This window comes from Siphateles boraxobius, unplaced genomic scaffold (assembly GCF_051911475.1).
Source record: "Siphateles boraxobius isolate OS27281-9 unplaced genomic scaffold, OSU_SipBor_1 53, whole genome shotgun sequence".
Classification (NCBI taxonomy): domain Eukaryota; kingdom Metazoa; phylum Chordata; class Actinopteri; order Cypriniformes; family Leuciscidae; genus Siphateles; species Siphateles boraxobius.
The window spans coordinates 9190486-9204498 of record NW_027509175.1 but is presented as its reverse complement, the minus strand read 5'-3'; the positions used below and the strand labels follow the sequence as shown (position 1 = coordinate 9204498).

Genomic DNA, 14013 nt, shown 5'->3' with positions numbered 1-14013 from the left:
CAAATGTCTCATTTCCAAATAAGTAAAACAAAAGGTAATAAGGTTTTTAAGAGTTTAGAGATAACATGCACACAAAGGAGGGTGGGATGGTCGAGCCCTCCTGTTCTCAAAAGGTGTTACCTCTGAATGCAACTATCCATTGTCTATATAATGGAATGCAGCAAGGAGCTTGCGGCCTTTTTCAGTATCTGAGATCAGCCCGTGAGGTTGAGAGCCGAGTCTCTCGGCCTCACGCATTTCTAATGTCGGGTGTTGAGCAATTAATAGTCTCTCTTATTTTCTATAGGTTGATTTTATATGGCGGTGCTTATAAATGAATCAGTTTAGATGGCATTAACACAAGCTGAGCATATCTTGCATGGAAAAAAAGCCAGTAGAGTGATCCAAAGTCAACAAATTTTTTGTTTTCCTTAATGGAAGTATCCAAATTGACCAGATAATCTCTTATATTTCATTAGTGTGAAAAAAGGGGAGGCTCCTTGAAGATTTTATTTCCAATGTCATCAGTTTTCAGAAGATGCCAATGTTTAGTAATGATGGACTTAATTGTCTGACTGTGGACAGTATAGATGGTAAAGCATGTGAGATGATCTATGAGATGACTTAGATTGTGACTTAGTTGATATAACTTTTCAAACAATTGCTTGTTTGAGGCATTTTTCAGGATATCCTCTTAGAAGGAAATGCTTGTACATCTCGTCACACTCCACCTCAAAATCGTTAATGTCCGTACAAATTTTCTTGATTTGAAGAAATTGGCTGTAGGGCAGACCTTTCTTCAGAGGGATATGATGAAAGCTTTCAGCGTGAAGAATACTGTTACGGTCCATTGGTTTTCTATAAAAAGTTGTAAATAAAGTAACATCATTGACAATTTTTTTTTTTCTTCAAAACTTGCTGTACCATTCTTTTGCACAGAAAACTCCTTATTATACATTATGGGTACTCAGTGACAGCACTTGAAAATATAGAAGTTGGCTTGCCAAGCATCGAGACCATGCTGCTACTGCATCAGCTTCGCCGGGTAGGACGTGTCACGCATGGATGACGGGAGGCTGCCGAAAGCAGTGTTCCATGGGGAACTTTCCCATACGGAAAAAATATAATGGGAATATACTGCAAAATATAATGTGATATATTGCATAATACATTTCCATACATGGGATACTAGTGCTTATATTTTTCAATATGATGCCATTGACCGTGTATGGCTATATATTAATACATATAAAATATTTATAAATTAAGACAAAAATAGCATTACATGTAATATTCAAAAAGTTTGATCCTTTATTGTGTACATAGATTGCACATACATGTTCCCGTATAAATGTGAATGTATGTGTACACACACACACACACACGCGCACACACACGCACTCATCGAATGAGTTACAACAGATTTCTAGTTCCCAGCATGCTTTGCTTCTGACTGTAAAATGAGAGCAAATGTTAAAGTTAAGTGTTTTTTAATGTGTTTTGCTCAATATTAATATATGGGGGGCATCTATTAAGTGTTTAATGTTCTATTATTTTGGAATTTAAAAGTTTTTCTGGTATACGTGAGTTTTTGGGGTTACCATTCTGCTGAAGAGTAGAGCCTGTGTGGTTGGGTAAAAATCATATCTAATTGTCAACACATACATATATTGTGAAGTGCATTACTGAATTCTAAATTACTTACATTCTGAAATAATGGTAAGAATGTCATATATCTTTCAATATATGAAAAGTGGCAAATCATTATGTATTATATTCAATAAATTGTAATATATTACAGTAAAATATTAATCTTTAAATATTTTAAAAACATTTAATAAATATTGTTCATTCATATATAGGGAACTATATTTTCTTTTCATAAGCCTTGCGAAATAGAGGATCCGCATGCAAGCGCTATAAGGATCAGCTGAAGCAACAGTTGATGAAAGTTGATTTTAACCCCCAGAGACTGACAGATACTACAATGTATTACTTAAGACTTTTCAGCACATTAATCAATCAATGTTTATTTATAGAGTACATTTAAATACAACCGAGCTAGACCAATGTGCTTTACAATGGATAAAATAATCGCAATGAATTAAAAGAACAAAATATAGAAATAAAAGCAAATTAAATAAATAAACAATACACAATAAACACTATAAAAAGAGAGACCCAAAATAACACTAAAGGCATGTTAAAAAAACAGAGAGAATAAATGTCTTAAGATAGGATTTAAAAGCAGTGATAGATGGGCCGTGCTTAATATAAAGAGGAAGGCTATCCCAAGTGAGTTTCGGTCCAGCAGTATAGCGAAAGTGCAATAGAAACGATTTTTAAGCTGAACTCTGGAGACAGGGAGTAGGCCAAGGTCACAAAATCTCAAAGTTCTAGAAGGGGTAAACAGGACCCATAAATCAGTTAAGTATTGAGTCGCCAGGTTATTGAGGACTTTGTAGGCAAATAATGAGTTTCAAATCAATCAGATACTTGATGGACCCAGTGCAAAGAAATTAAAATATGTGTAATTTGGTCATGTTTTTTATGTTTCCCTTTGATTAGTCTAGCAGCAGCGTTTTTGCCAGCTGCTGACGAGAGATGGAAGCCTGAGAAATGCCATTATACAGCGAATTTAAGTAGTTCAAAATTGCTCTTGGATGAAAAGGGCTTTGCCAAGTAGGCGAAGTTGATAGAAAACACGACTTGACAACAGCAGTGACCAGTTTGTCAAACTTTAAGCTGCAGTCAAATAGGATGCCCAAAATTCCTGGCACACTGCGTATTATAGAGGGCAAGACAGCATGATTCAATGATTAAATGTAAATGTAATATTTCAAGCTATAACCTCATGAGAATATTGTTGCATTAAAACCGTTGAAATCGACTATATGAAGTGAATTCTAATAGGTAACCAAGAGGCTGCGTGCTTTCATCAAACGTTTCTGTCGACACAGTAAGCTCTCCCGCTTTTGGCCAATGTCAAAGTCTTCTTTAAGCAGGTCGTCCACACCATCTTTATCATGCAGCAACTGCAACATGCTATTTTGCAGCTCCAAAGCGGCTTCCTGGAGCAACATATAGCGGATCACCATTGGGATCTGGTCGGCTAGACGCTTTCTTGCAATCTGGTAAGGTATATAAGACAGCATCTCAGATATACAGTACAGTTTGAGCTTCCACTGATGGCACAGAAAGATTTAGTTGGCACACTTACCGTGTAGTAGGACTTAAGGTGCAACCTCATTTCTCGCAAGGTGGCATGACTGTCTGTGCTAATGCCTATGCAATTCAAACGGTCTCTAGTGTCTTCATCCTCTTCCATCTTTTCTTTTGAAACTCTCAGGCTCTGGCTGTATGTGCCATCTTGACTGTAAACAATGAGCTCCATCTTGAATTGGGTCCTCAGCATGGACTCTGCCAACGATTCTTTATCCAGCTTGATGGCTTCGATCTTAGTCTTAGAAAGTATTTAAAAAAATACTGAAAAATTATAACTCTCTATAAATGATAAAGCAGAAAATTCCTTAAAACCTTTATTATTTAAAGGCATTACTGAATATTTGTCACTGAAAATGAATGTGATTTATTTGTTTGAAAAGTAAGATTAACACTCAATCAATTTGTCAAAATGTCAACTTGACAGTCCAAGAAAGTCAACTGAAAGTAGTTCGAAATGAACACTGAATTTGTGTATTGCCACAAACATTGGCATTAAAAAACAAAACAAAAAAACTACCTTTGCTGTTTTCAGAAGATTAGGGAATCCAATGAAGCTGCACTGGGCCAGCTGGATGAACTTCCTTCGAACCACATCTATGTAAACATGAACACACTGTTAATGTAGCTTCTTTACCAAACTTCCAGCTTGAAAGCTTGAATATCCAGTGAATCCAGGAGTCAGGAGAAACTGCACTTTATATATATATATATATATATATATATATATATATATATATAAAACACAAACCGGAGATAGTCTTCAACGTCTTTAAGGCAGGTCCTTCCAACAGCTTGATCTGATCCCTAACAAGCCCCTCAAAGGTCTTGTAATTGATGAATCCTGGAAGCTCTCTTCCCCGATATTTGGCTTCATAGTTATCAACTTCTTTCTCAATCTTTGTGTTGACTGCAAATGATTTATGAATAATGTCAGAAGGCACTCTTACGTTTACATTACCACAGATTTATTTATTTTTTACAAAAAAATCGAATAAAAAAAAGCATGATGTATGCTTTTCATACATTAAAGGAAATTAAAGTTGTCAAATAATCCAAAAATGACAGTTTTTTTCATAAAAGCATAAAAAACTTAGATTAAATTAGCAATTTAGGTTGGTCAAATTTACAGCAGATGTGGATATGGGTAAAGTATTTTTAAACAATCAAAAGCAACAGTACATATGTTTCACTCACAGGAATATCCTGAATGATCTAAGAAGCCATCCCATTTTGCAAATTCTTCACGAAGTTCTGGAAAAATCAGTAGATCTGATCCACATTTAACCTCTTCTCCAGAAGTCAGATTGAGGGTATCATGTGTAAAAGATGTAACTTTCTAAATTAAGTGATAAAATGTGAAAGACTTTAGTAACTCACTTATATTAAGATGACTAAATATTCACACTTCTTTGATATAGTAGCTGTGTAAATTTCATGGTTGTACTCACATCAATGAGAAAGCTCAGTCTTTCGGCAGGATCTGATGGGGGTCCGTTTCCATATGCTTCCAGTTCCCTCTGTGTTTCAGCGAGCTTTGCCTCGATTTGCTCTTCTAACCGAGGCAGGGATTTCTACACAACAATTATGAAAATGAGCTGTTTATTATGAGTCTAAAAATTCTGTAGGCCTTTTTTTTGTTAAAGAGTATTTCACCTGAATGTGATGAACCAACTCAATTGTTAGTTTCTCAGCCAACTTAGGAATAGTAGCAAAACCTTCTTCATAGAGTTTGCTGGGAGAAAAAAAAATAATAATCATAAATTGACCTGTAACTGGAGCTGCACGATAATGGTTAAACTTATAATCACGATTATTTTTCTCAAAATTATAATCGCAATTATTCTCATTTGAGGAATTACAGATAAAGAGAAAAGACTTATATATAAATTGCATTATTATCAAAAGGGGTAAAGTAATATTTCGCACGTTCTTTACCAACCTACACTTCACCTAAAAGGCCTGTTTGTGGCAAGTCAATACAAAATGCATGGTTTTTAGATGATGCATGGTTTAGATTGTGATGTGTCTTCATATTAGATCTAAGCGACAATTCGATTGCAAATGAGAAAAACTACAGATCCAGATCGTTCAGCAAATTCATACTGCAAAGAAAGATAGCCTACTTGTTGATAGACACTGAAAACTGTCAGTGGGTGTTGTTTTCAACTGATTCGCATCATGAAAACTGGTAAAACTTTAAACTTCATAAGATGGAACAGTGAAACTCCTCATTATTTCCAATAATTCCAAATTCTTGTTCATTTAATTCTGCAAACAATTCTAAACAATAAGATGGAGATCCATGTTTTGATTTCTTCCAAATAAATTGTTGAAGGTTTGATTGCAGATTTAGTCACACAAACAGAAAACAAGAAACTGTACAGGCTGTATGACAATTTCCTGTAAGCAGAATATCGCTTTTGAGATCACTAAATTCCAGTGCATGTTTTTTTTTCAGATTATCAGTGCTTTTCCCTCAGTGTAGACTGAGCGTGCACAGGGTTGCCAGATTGCATATATTTAGTAAAACACCAGGCAGAGCATATAAAAGAAAAGCTCTTTTGGGGGGGGATTTAAGCTATTTACATCTGGCAACTACAAACATCAACGCTAGTGTTGACTTGACGCAAATTTTTTAAAAAAATAGGCATTTTCAGTATAAATAATGCAGTGGTGGGCTGTCAGGGCCAGCAAGGCCTTCTCTGCTGGCCTAAACACAATCAGAATCACTGACTTGCACTTTAATATATTTTTTCCATGAATGAGTATTCAATTATTCCCAATAGTCCAATCTCTTAATCTCACAGCTTTTCTCTCGGTTGTGCTGCTTCCAGTATTGTATATTTATTTTAGCGCTTTTATCTAATTATATTTCAGCCATCATGTGTTGCCAGGGTAAAATAAATCTGCCTTGTGGCCTTCAGAATCGACAGTGCGGGCGCTGTCAGCTTACAATGAATGGAAATGAAACCGTTGCTTTAAACAATCAGATAATCAGTCAGATTTAATCAGCCAATAAGTCAGATTTAATCAGCCAATCAGATTTCGTTTTGACTGCACCAGGGCCATCTAGCAGGCGTACAATAACGTCTGCATTTTCACGGCCTTTGATTGGGTGGTCGGAGCCCGTACTATTACTTGTAGACAGAGGCTGAGCTAGCTAACGCATCTGTAGTGAACTGCCTAAACTAAAATACCTGTAGATTTAATAGTTTTTCATCCCACAAATTAATGTTTCTTTCCCTCCTCGACCCCAAGCAGGTTCAATACTACTGGAAAAAAATCCCTTATCCAGCCTTATCCAGCTTAACGCAGAGTCACGGAACTCTATTCGATCTGTCTGGGTAAAAACAGAACTGACTGAAACGCACAGATAACCTGTACACCAGTAATAGAGTAATAGAAGTCTTTTTGAGGAAAGAAATTAGGATGGATTTTGTATAAAACATAATGAGTAGTTTTGGTGAGTATAATGCTTTTTTGCCCCTGTTTTTTCCGTGGTGAATAAGATTTTCTTCTTAATTGTTCTTGTACATTTATGATCTAATGTTTTAACATTAAACATTCAAACTATTGAGCCCGTTCTCATCCTTTGGCGGCATATGTGACGCCATATGACAAAACGGCGAAATACTACGCACATGGCACCCTTTAGCGTGAATATAACACGCGAACCCAAGGCGTCATAAAGTTGACTGGCATCCTTTAGCGTGAATATGAGACGCAGACCCTACCCCACACCTAAACCTACCCATCACAGTGCGTGTTATATTGACGATAAAGGGTGCCATGTGCGAAGTATTTCGCCGTTTTGTCATATGGCGTCACATATGACCCAAAGGATGAGAATGCGTTAAACTATTGTAACGTCTGACAAGGGACTATTGTAACCCTTGAAGGACAAGACAAGGGAGGCTCCGTTTCTGAACTTATAATCGGAACGCAAGAACCACTGTAGCTACACTAACGCACACGCCAAACTCACTCACTCGTTCCTCTCTACATTTACATTTATTCATTTAGCTGACGCTTTTATCCAAAGCGACTTACAATTGCTATATTTCAGAGGTCGCACGCCTCTGGAGCAACTAGGGGTTAAGTGTCTTGCTCAGGGACACATTGGTGTTTCACAGTGGATTCGAACCCGGGTCTCTCACACCAAAGGCATGTGTCTCATCCACTGTGCCATCACCACCCCACATCCTGCCTTTTCCAAACTCACCGCATTGACCCTATAACTGCTGGTGCAAAATAAAAACAGCAATTTCACAAGAATTATAGAGAGTCTGTGCCACGCTATTAAAATGTATTAATTCACTGAAGGCCTAGGTGTGAAATGCCCAGCCCACCACTGAAATAATGAGTAGCCAAATATTGCAACAAATATTTAAAATGAATCGAGATAGGCAGATATTGTTATTGTGATTAAAATACGATTAATAGTGCAGCCCTAAACTGGACACAACAGCGCTGATTTATTAACATCCCAAATAATGGGTACTAATCTGCATGTGCACTTCGTGGGCATACTGCAGGTGATTTACTTTGAAAAGTTCAGCTTGAATCTCAATAACTATATGTTGTGACCATTTACCCACCTGAAATGAGGATGGTCTTTAAAGAAGGCATTCTCTGTTGCTGTGGCCTCATTAAGAGTGACCTGATCTATAATCTCTTTTTGTCCCCTGCACCTTACAATCATGTAGCCTTTGGTAAGGTGAATGACCTCATTGTGCACAATGTCTACCACTGTCCCTTCAGTGCCCTTATCCACCAGATCCGGCTTTGTTAAGATGCCTGTAAACAAACAATAGTTATACCGAGTCTGATTCAGTTTGATGTATAGCATTCCAATGAGAAATGCACACCTAAAGTTCTTTCGCCCTGAGGGTCCTCCTCCTGAGCCATCTGCAATGCTTCTGTGGTCGCGATGTCAACATTGCATGGCACCACAACCAGGTTGATTGTTTCTTGCTTTGTAACAAACTTCCTGATCAGTCTCTTTATCTGGAAATGCATTTTCATTAATGTTCCTGTGTTATCAAAGGGTTCTTTCCAACAAAATATCATATGAAAAATATAGTGAAAGTTAAAAAAAATAAAAAGCATAGACTACAAAAAGAACATTGAGAAAGTTAAATTTACCTGATCTCCAATATTTTCAGGCTGACCTTTGACTGCAACTCGTGCAATCCCAGGGAGGTCAATGAGAGTGAGGTCAGGAACATTGGCAGAATGGATCTGCAGACTGATGAGTTCATCACTAATACCAACACCTACTCCAGCCATCTCATCCTGGGCTACAAAAATAATAAGATATTGTTGAAATGCTGACTTAGAGAGACCTCTGGATACATTCAAGCAAGCGTTTTATACCTTCACGAATCTTTTTCTCCACTTCTGCTGGGTCATCAATGTCTTCCTCGTAGTTCTGGTAACTGATTCTCCCACGCCATTTGTCCTCGCCCTTAGTTCTTTTCATCTTGATCTCAAGAGGGCATCGTGTAACAATTCCTGTAAAAAATGGTGGAGGTCAGACGTAGTTTTACCATGTATGTTCTTGGAAAAGCCTTAAGCCCTATTCGGGCAGGACTAGCTTTACAAGGGTAGATGGAGTAATGTAATTTTACCACAGGATGTCTGTAATAATAGGCTATGGCCAATTCACACGTGATAAGATACAGGTGAAACTTAAAAAAATTAGAATATCGTGCAAAAGTTATCATTTTGATGATTATGGCTTACAGCTTATGAAAACCCCCAAATCTCAGACAATTTGAATATTAAATGAAATCAATAAAAAAGTAATTTAAATACAGAAATGTCAGCCCTCTGAAAAGTATAATCATGCATATGTAGGCCCATACTTAAAAGGTTTCACCTTTTAATTTGAATTACTGAAATACATCTATTTCACCTGTATATCAATAAAACTACTAGCAGAAGTGGGAAGAGTAACTCGATTTACGCACCGTCACCCTCCCGTCCTCGTGTGTATTATGTTGCTTCCTGATATCACGTGCGCAAACACATTATTTATATAAAACAATATGTCTGGTCGAACGATGTATTAATTAACTTCAGATTGTGTTGGTAATAGGCACTTACCCAAATAAATGATGTTTCGTGCCTCTAACAAGTGCGTTCAATGTTTTTTTTTTATTGTTTGTGGAAAACACTTCAAGGAGAAACTCTGGTAATAATTACTTTACCCCACCTCCCCACTTTAAACTAGTTGAATATGGCTTTAGGCTACAGTAGGCTACCATACCATATAAATGATAAGGTATGAATATGAAAAATATTTTTCTATCCCTAAAGTACCTGCTCCATATTGCTAAGGATGTAGTTAATCACACAAATTATACTTTATATATTTATGTTTTTGTTATATATATATATATATATATATATATATATATATATATATATATATATATGATGCTGATGCAATATATAGCTATATTGCTGATGCTATACTGATGCTGTCTTTATATATATATATATATATATATATATATATATATATATATATATATATATATATTAGGCCATATGTGTTATAGTCCTTACCACTACCCCTGGGTAACGCTACCCCTGACAGCGCCTCCAAAACAGAACTCTTTCCTGAGCTTTGGTCTCCAATGACGGCGATGGCAGGCAACGCCAGGTCCTTTTCGACTCCCAAAGACCGTAAATTGTCGATAGTGTCGATGCAAGGGCGTATTTTTTCCTCATATTGCTGACTGAACGTATAACTAATTTTCTCCATCCTCAACCAACGTCGGAAATGTCTGAATAACAAAGAGAAATATAGGCTACTTCAAGTCGATATGGCGCTGTAGGTAGGCTATATTCGAGCACTCCTCGGATGGATGCTGTCAGAGTGATGCTGTCTTTACCGGTAAAGTGCATCCTAGAGCTTTTATGTTGGCTACTTGCTAAGTTTCATTTCCTAGATATTACAGTAGTTTCGTTTCATCCCTTTAAGAACGGTTTCATTTCTCAATTTCAACTAGGGTGAGGGTGACCAGAAGTCCCGAAAAAATCGGGACAGTCCCGAAATCTAAGCTGTTGTCCCGAATCCCGAATCTGGCCCTGATTGTCCCGAAAATTACAATAAAGCAAAATCTTGAGTAGTTATTGCTAGTTATTGTCTGAAAAAACATTAAAAACTGTCCGTGGAGGTTGAGTCGTGAAGCAGGGGCGTGTCTAGAAGGGGGGCACGGGGTGGCAGTAGCCCTTCCCCCCTGGAATATGATTGGCCCCCTCTGGTGCTCCCCCAACATCATTGGGCTAGATTTACTGTCAACCTGACAATGCCCAACGCCATTGGATCAGAGCACTGTCAATCACTGCTTGATTTGCGATTCTCAAAGCGGAATCATCACAGGTCCGCGTTTTTCAAAGAGTATAACAGAGTGACACCTCGACACGTCGCTGTTTATGGTATACACACACTCAATTACAGTATATATTTTGAAATATCACACAGTATGTTAGTCTGATTACTTTCATGTGTGACTGATCAAGCCAGTAACGTTAGATTAGATAACGTCGGCAGACTGTATAGAGATGACTTGTCATTGTAGTTCAGCGGCAGCGTACACGACCACATATAAAATAGATACATATTACTTTATCTGTTGTTTTAAAGACTAAAGGCTCAATAACCTTTTTCCAAAAAACCGGGCCGTGATAAACATTAAAATGTGGGAACGTTAACTAACACTATAGCTATGCAACTCTGTGTAATTTAGATACTTTATGGGTTTTGTTTATTTTTACACAGCAACAGGACATCCAAGGTTTCTTTAAGAAACACACACACACACACGATTTCCAGGCTCTTGCTCAGTGCCACATTTATACCATCTATATTAATATATATACTTTGCACTGAGCATTGCAATTTTTTTTTTAAATCGTGCTTAATATTTTCTAAACAACTATTTATTTCCAGTTGAATATTCTGATCTGATCTGAAAAGATCGGATCTGTTTCGTTCAGACTGTCATGAAAAGATCAGATACAGGTCGCATAGGGGCAAAATTGGGTCGGAATTGGGTCGTTTCAGCCTGCAGTGTGAACGTAGCCTTGGTCCCCCCTGTGCACCCCCCCTCCTGGAATCGCCCTTCAGAAGAGTGCTGCTTCCACATCAGCACATGACTTTTCTGGGCATAGGACTAGACACTCACACAATGAGGGCACAGCTGTCTCCCACTCGTGTTCAGTCTTTGCAGTGCTGTCTGAGTCAGTTCAGGATGGGATGCTTAGTCCAGGAGGGTTTATGTCGCAGACTAATCGGTCTTATTGCAGCAGTGTCCCCTGTGCTTCAGTTGACCCTGCGCCACATGTGACCATTTCAATGGTGGATCAAAAGTCAAGGGATCACACCCCCTTGCCACCCGTTTCGCAGAGAAATGATCCCGCGTAGAGGCTTTTATGCTCTGCGTTCGTGGTTGAGACTTTCGCTCCTTTACAGAGGAGTCCAGCTGGGAGCGTGATGTCATCGCAAGACTGTCACGACAGACGCATCTTTCACAGGCATAAATCGTAAATCGTTTGGAATTGCCAGCAGTGTTTCTGGCACTCAAACGGTTCTCACCCTGTCTGAAGGGCTGTCACATATCGGTCAGGACCGACAGCATGACTGTAGTTTCATACCTGAATCTACAATCTAGTCCACTGTACTGATTGGCGAAGCTTGTCCTTCTTTGGGCACAGAACAGGTTTCTGTTGGTCAGGGCGGTTCACATTCCAGGTCATCTGAACCTGGTGGCGGACCTGCTTTTCAATGTGTCATTGGGTGATTAAGGCTATCTCTGCGGCCTATGAAGCACGTGGTTTGGGTTCGCCTCTAGGTGTGCGTGCTCATTCCACTAGAGGAAGGGCTTCTTCTCAGGCTCTTTTCAGAGACTCTTCTTTGGTGGATATTTGTGTTGCGGTAGGATGGTCCTCTCCGAATACCTTCATCAAGTTCTATGGTCTGGACATGAGGATGGCTCCTGAATCCCAGGTCTTATCTGCTTGAGCGGATGCTTTCCACGGTCTTCAAGTTATTCTCAGGTACGTGAAGGTGTTATGGTATATTGTTCCCATAGCAACGGAATCACAGTGTTGAGGGACCTATGAAATGAAACGTCTTGGATACGTATGTAACCTTTGTTCCCTGAGTAGGGAACCAGACACTGCGATGCCGGCCTTCCCATATTTTGAATAGTGTTTCCTTCGTCATGGAAATAGCGTGCAGCATATGTGATAGCATATAATATGAAGCATATGTAACTTATTCTTGGGGTGGTGCTAAGCGCTATTGGCCAATCAAATTGGCGAGATGGTAAAGGCTTCAGACATTCGTCACACCGTCGTTCCCATAGCGAAGGAATCGCAGTGTCTAGTTCCCTACTCAGGGAACAAAGGTTACATACGTAACCGAGACGTTTTATAACATATTTTGTTTTATTGTTGCCTAAAATATACACTATAAAACAATTATATGATCAATAAGTTATGACAGCATATGTTTTTACATTGCATTAACTCATCAAAATAATTTAATCCATTTTCTACTTTGTTTACAAGTCATACAAGATTAACTCATTTTTAAGTCAGTTTAATGTAATTTAATTTGAAATTACATAAACATTCAAGTTGAATGTACTTTACAATTTAAGGCAGCAACTTTTTTTTTTACAGTTTAGGGCCTTTTTTATGGATTTATCTTACAGTGTACATATACAGAGATAACCGCATAGCCAGAGAGAGCTGAGTAACGCTATCAAATATGCTGCTGTACCATTTGCAGAATTAGGACTTGCGGAGTTCGTTCAACTTGGCAAGTCCGAAGTAAGGACGCAAGTCTGAACTTTGCATACTTGGTATTTAGAAATGCCCTGTATGTCACAGCTTGCCTACTATTCTGCTACACAATCAAAAGTATATACATTTTCCTCACAGTAGTATAAATAAGCAAATTGGGATGCAGCAATGGTTACGGCCTTGGTTTGTGGTGTACAACCGTGAATCAGTTGCAAACTGCAAACACGTCATATGTGAAAGCACAATGAGCTTTTGTTGCCTCTGCACTACATACATACTACAAATAGGCCTACGTACTGCAAACGCACTGCAAACAGAGTGTGAACCTGGCATAAGGTACAATCTAAAAAAAGATGGTTCTTTAAAGGTTCTTTACACGTAGTAACAGTTCTATTTGGTACCGTATCGTCCTGAAGAACCCTTTATATGCTGAAATGGTTCTTTTTGTCCGAGTTTAGGGTTCTTTATTACCGCTTTTTTGTTTTTCAAATCTGTAACTGTCAAAGCCACCTCATTACTGAATTTCTGGACCTCAGCTGTACAACTATACAGACGGTCAACATACTCTCAACTTTAAAAATTGTAACAATCATGTCTTTTTCTCTGTTTAGTTTAACAGAACATGTAAGTTTGAGCAGCTCTGTTCAGTTAAGGATACTCATCCTTCTTCTCCACAAAGTAAGTAACTGAGATATGGAATTTATGATCCATATTGTTTGATTTTTTTTTTAACTATGACTTTATGCCTAAACATACCTTGTCACAAAAAACATTAAAGCTATACCATGACTTTAGATCACTTTTTCCTTTTAACATGGTAAAGGGCTCATACTGTCCTTTTTTGCTAATTTTGACCTTCATTAAGATAACTGTTTTTACATAATGGAAGAGACACAATGTAACTCAAAACTTAATTGTGTATTTAAAGGGTCATTCCACCGGTGGAGACATGAAGGGTGATATCAACTAAATTGGGCCACTTTTTGG

At 38.1% G+C, this 14013-nt stretch overlaps 1 protein-coding gene across 1 annotated transcript; it reads right to left on the bottom strand.

Moving 5' to 3' along the window:
* Positions 1–1982: 1982 nt before the first annotated feature.
* On the bottom strand, positions 1983–10387 carry LOC143714250 (interferon-induced GTP-binding protein MxB). The gene is made up of 12 exons (XM_077205337.1): positions 9778–10387; positions 8581–8718; positions 8350–8504; positions 8073–8211; positions 7803–8001; positions 4858–4936; positions 4653–4775; positions 4399–4540; positions 3953–4111; positions 3722–3798; positions 3200–3442; positions 1983–3110 (listed from the first exon to the last, which is right to left on the bottom strand). Exons 1-12 carry the CDS (start codon positions 9974–9976, stop codon positions 2886–2888), a joined length of 1878 nt encoding a protein of 625 aa, XP_077061452.1. The 5' UTR covers positions 9977–10387; the 3' UTR covers positions 1983–2885.
* Positions 10388–14013: the final 3626 nt, after the last annotated feature.

Coding starts and splice junctions, on each gene's coding strand:
- LOC143714250 (XM_077205337.1), bottom strand. CDS start 9,976: ATGGAGAAAATTAGTTATACGTTCAGTCAGCAATATGAGGAAAAAATA. Junction 3,799..3,952: donor GACGTTGAAGACTATCTCCG/GTTTGTGTTTTA, acceptor ATGTTTACATAG/ATGTGGTTCGAAGGAAGTTC. Junction 3,111..3,199: donor ACCTTAAGTCCTACTACACG/GTAAGTGTGCCA, acceptor ATACCTTACCAG/ATTGCAAGAAAGCGTCTAGC.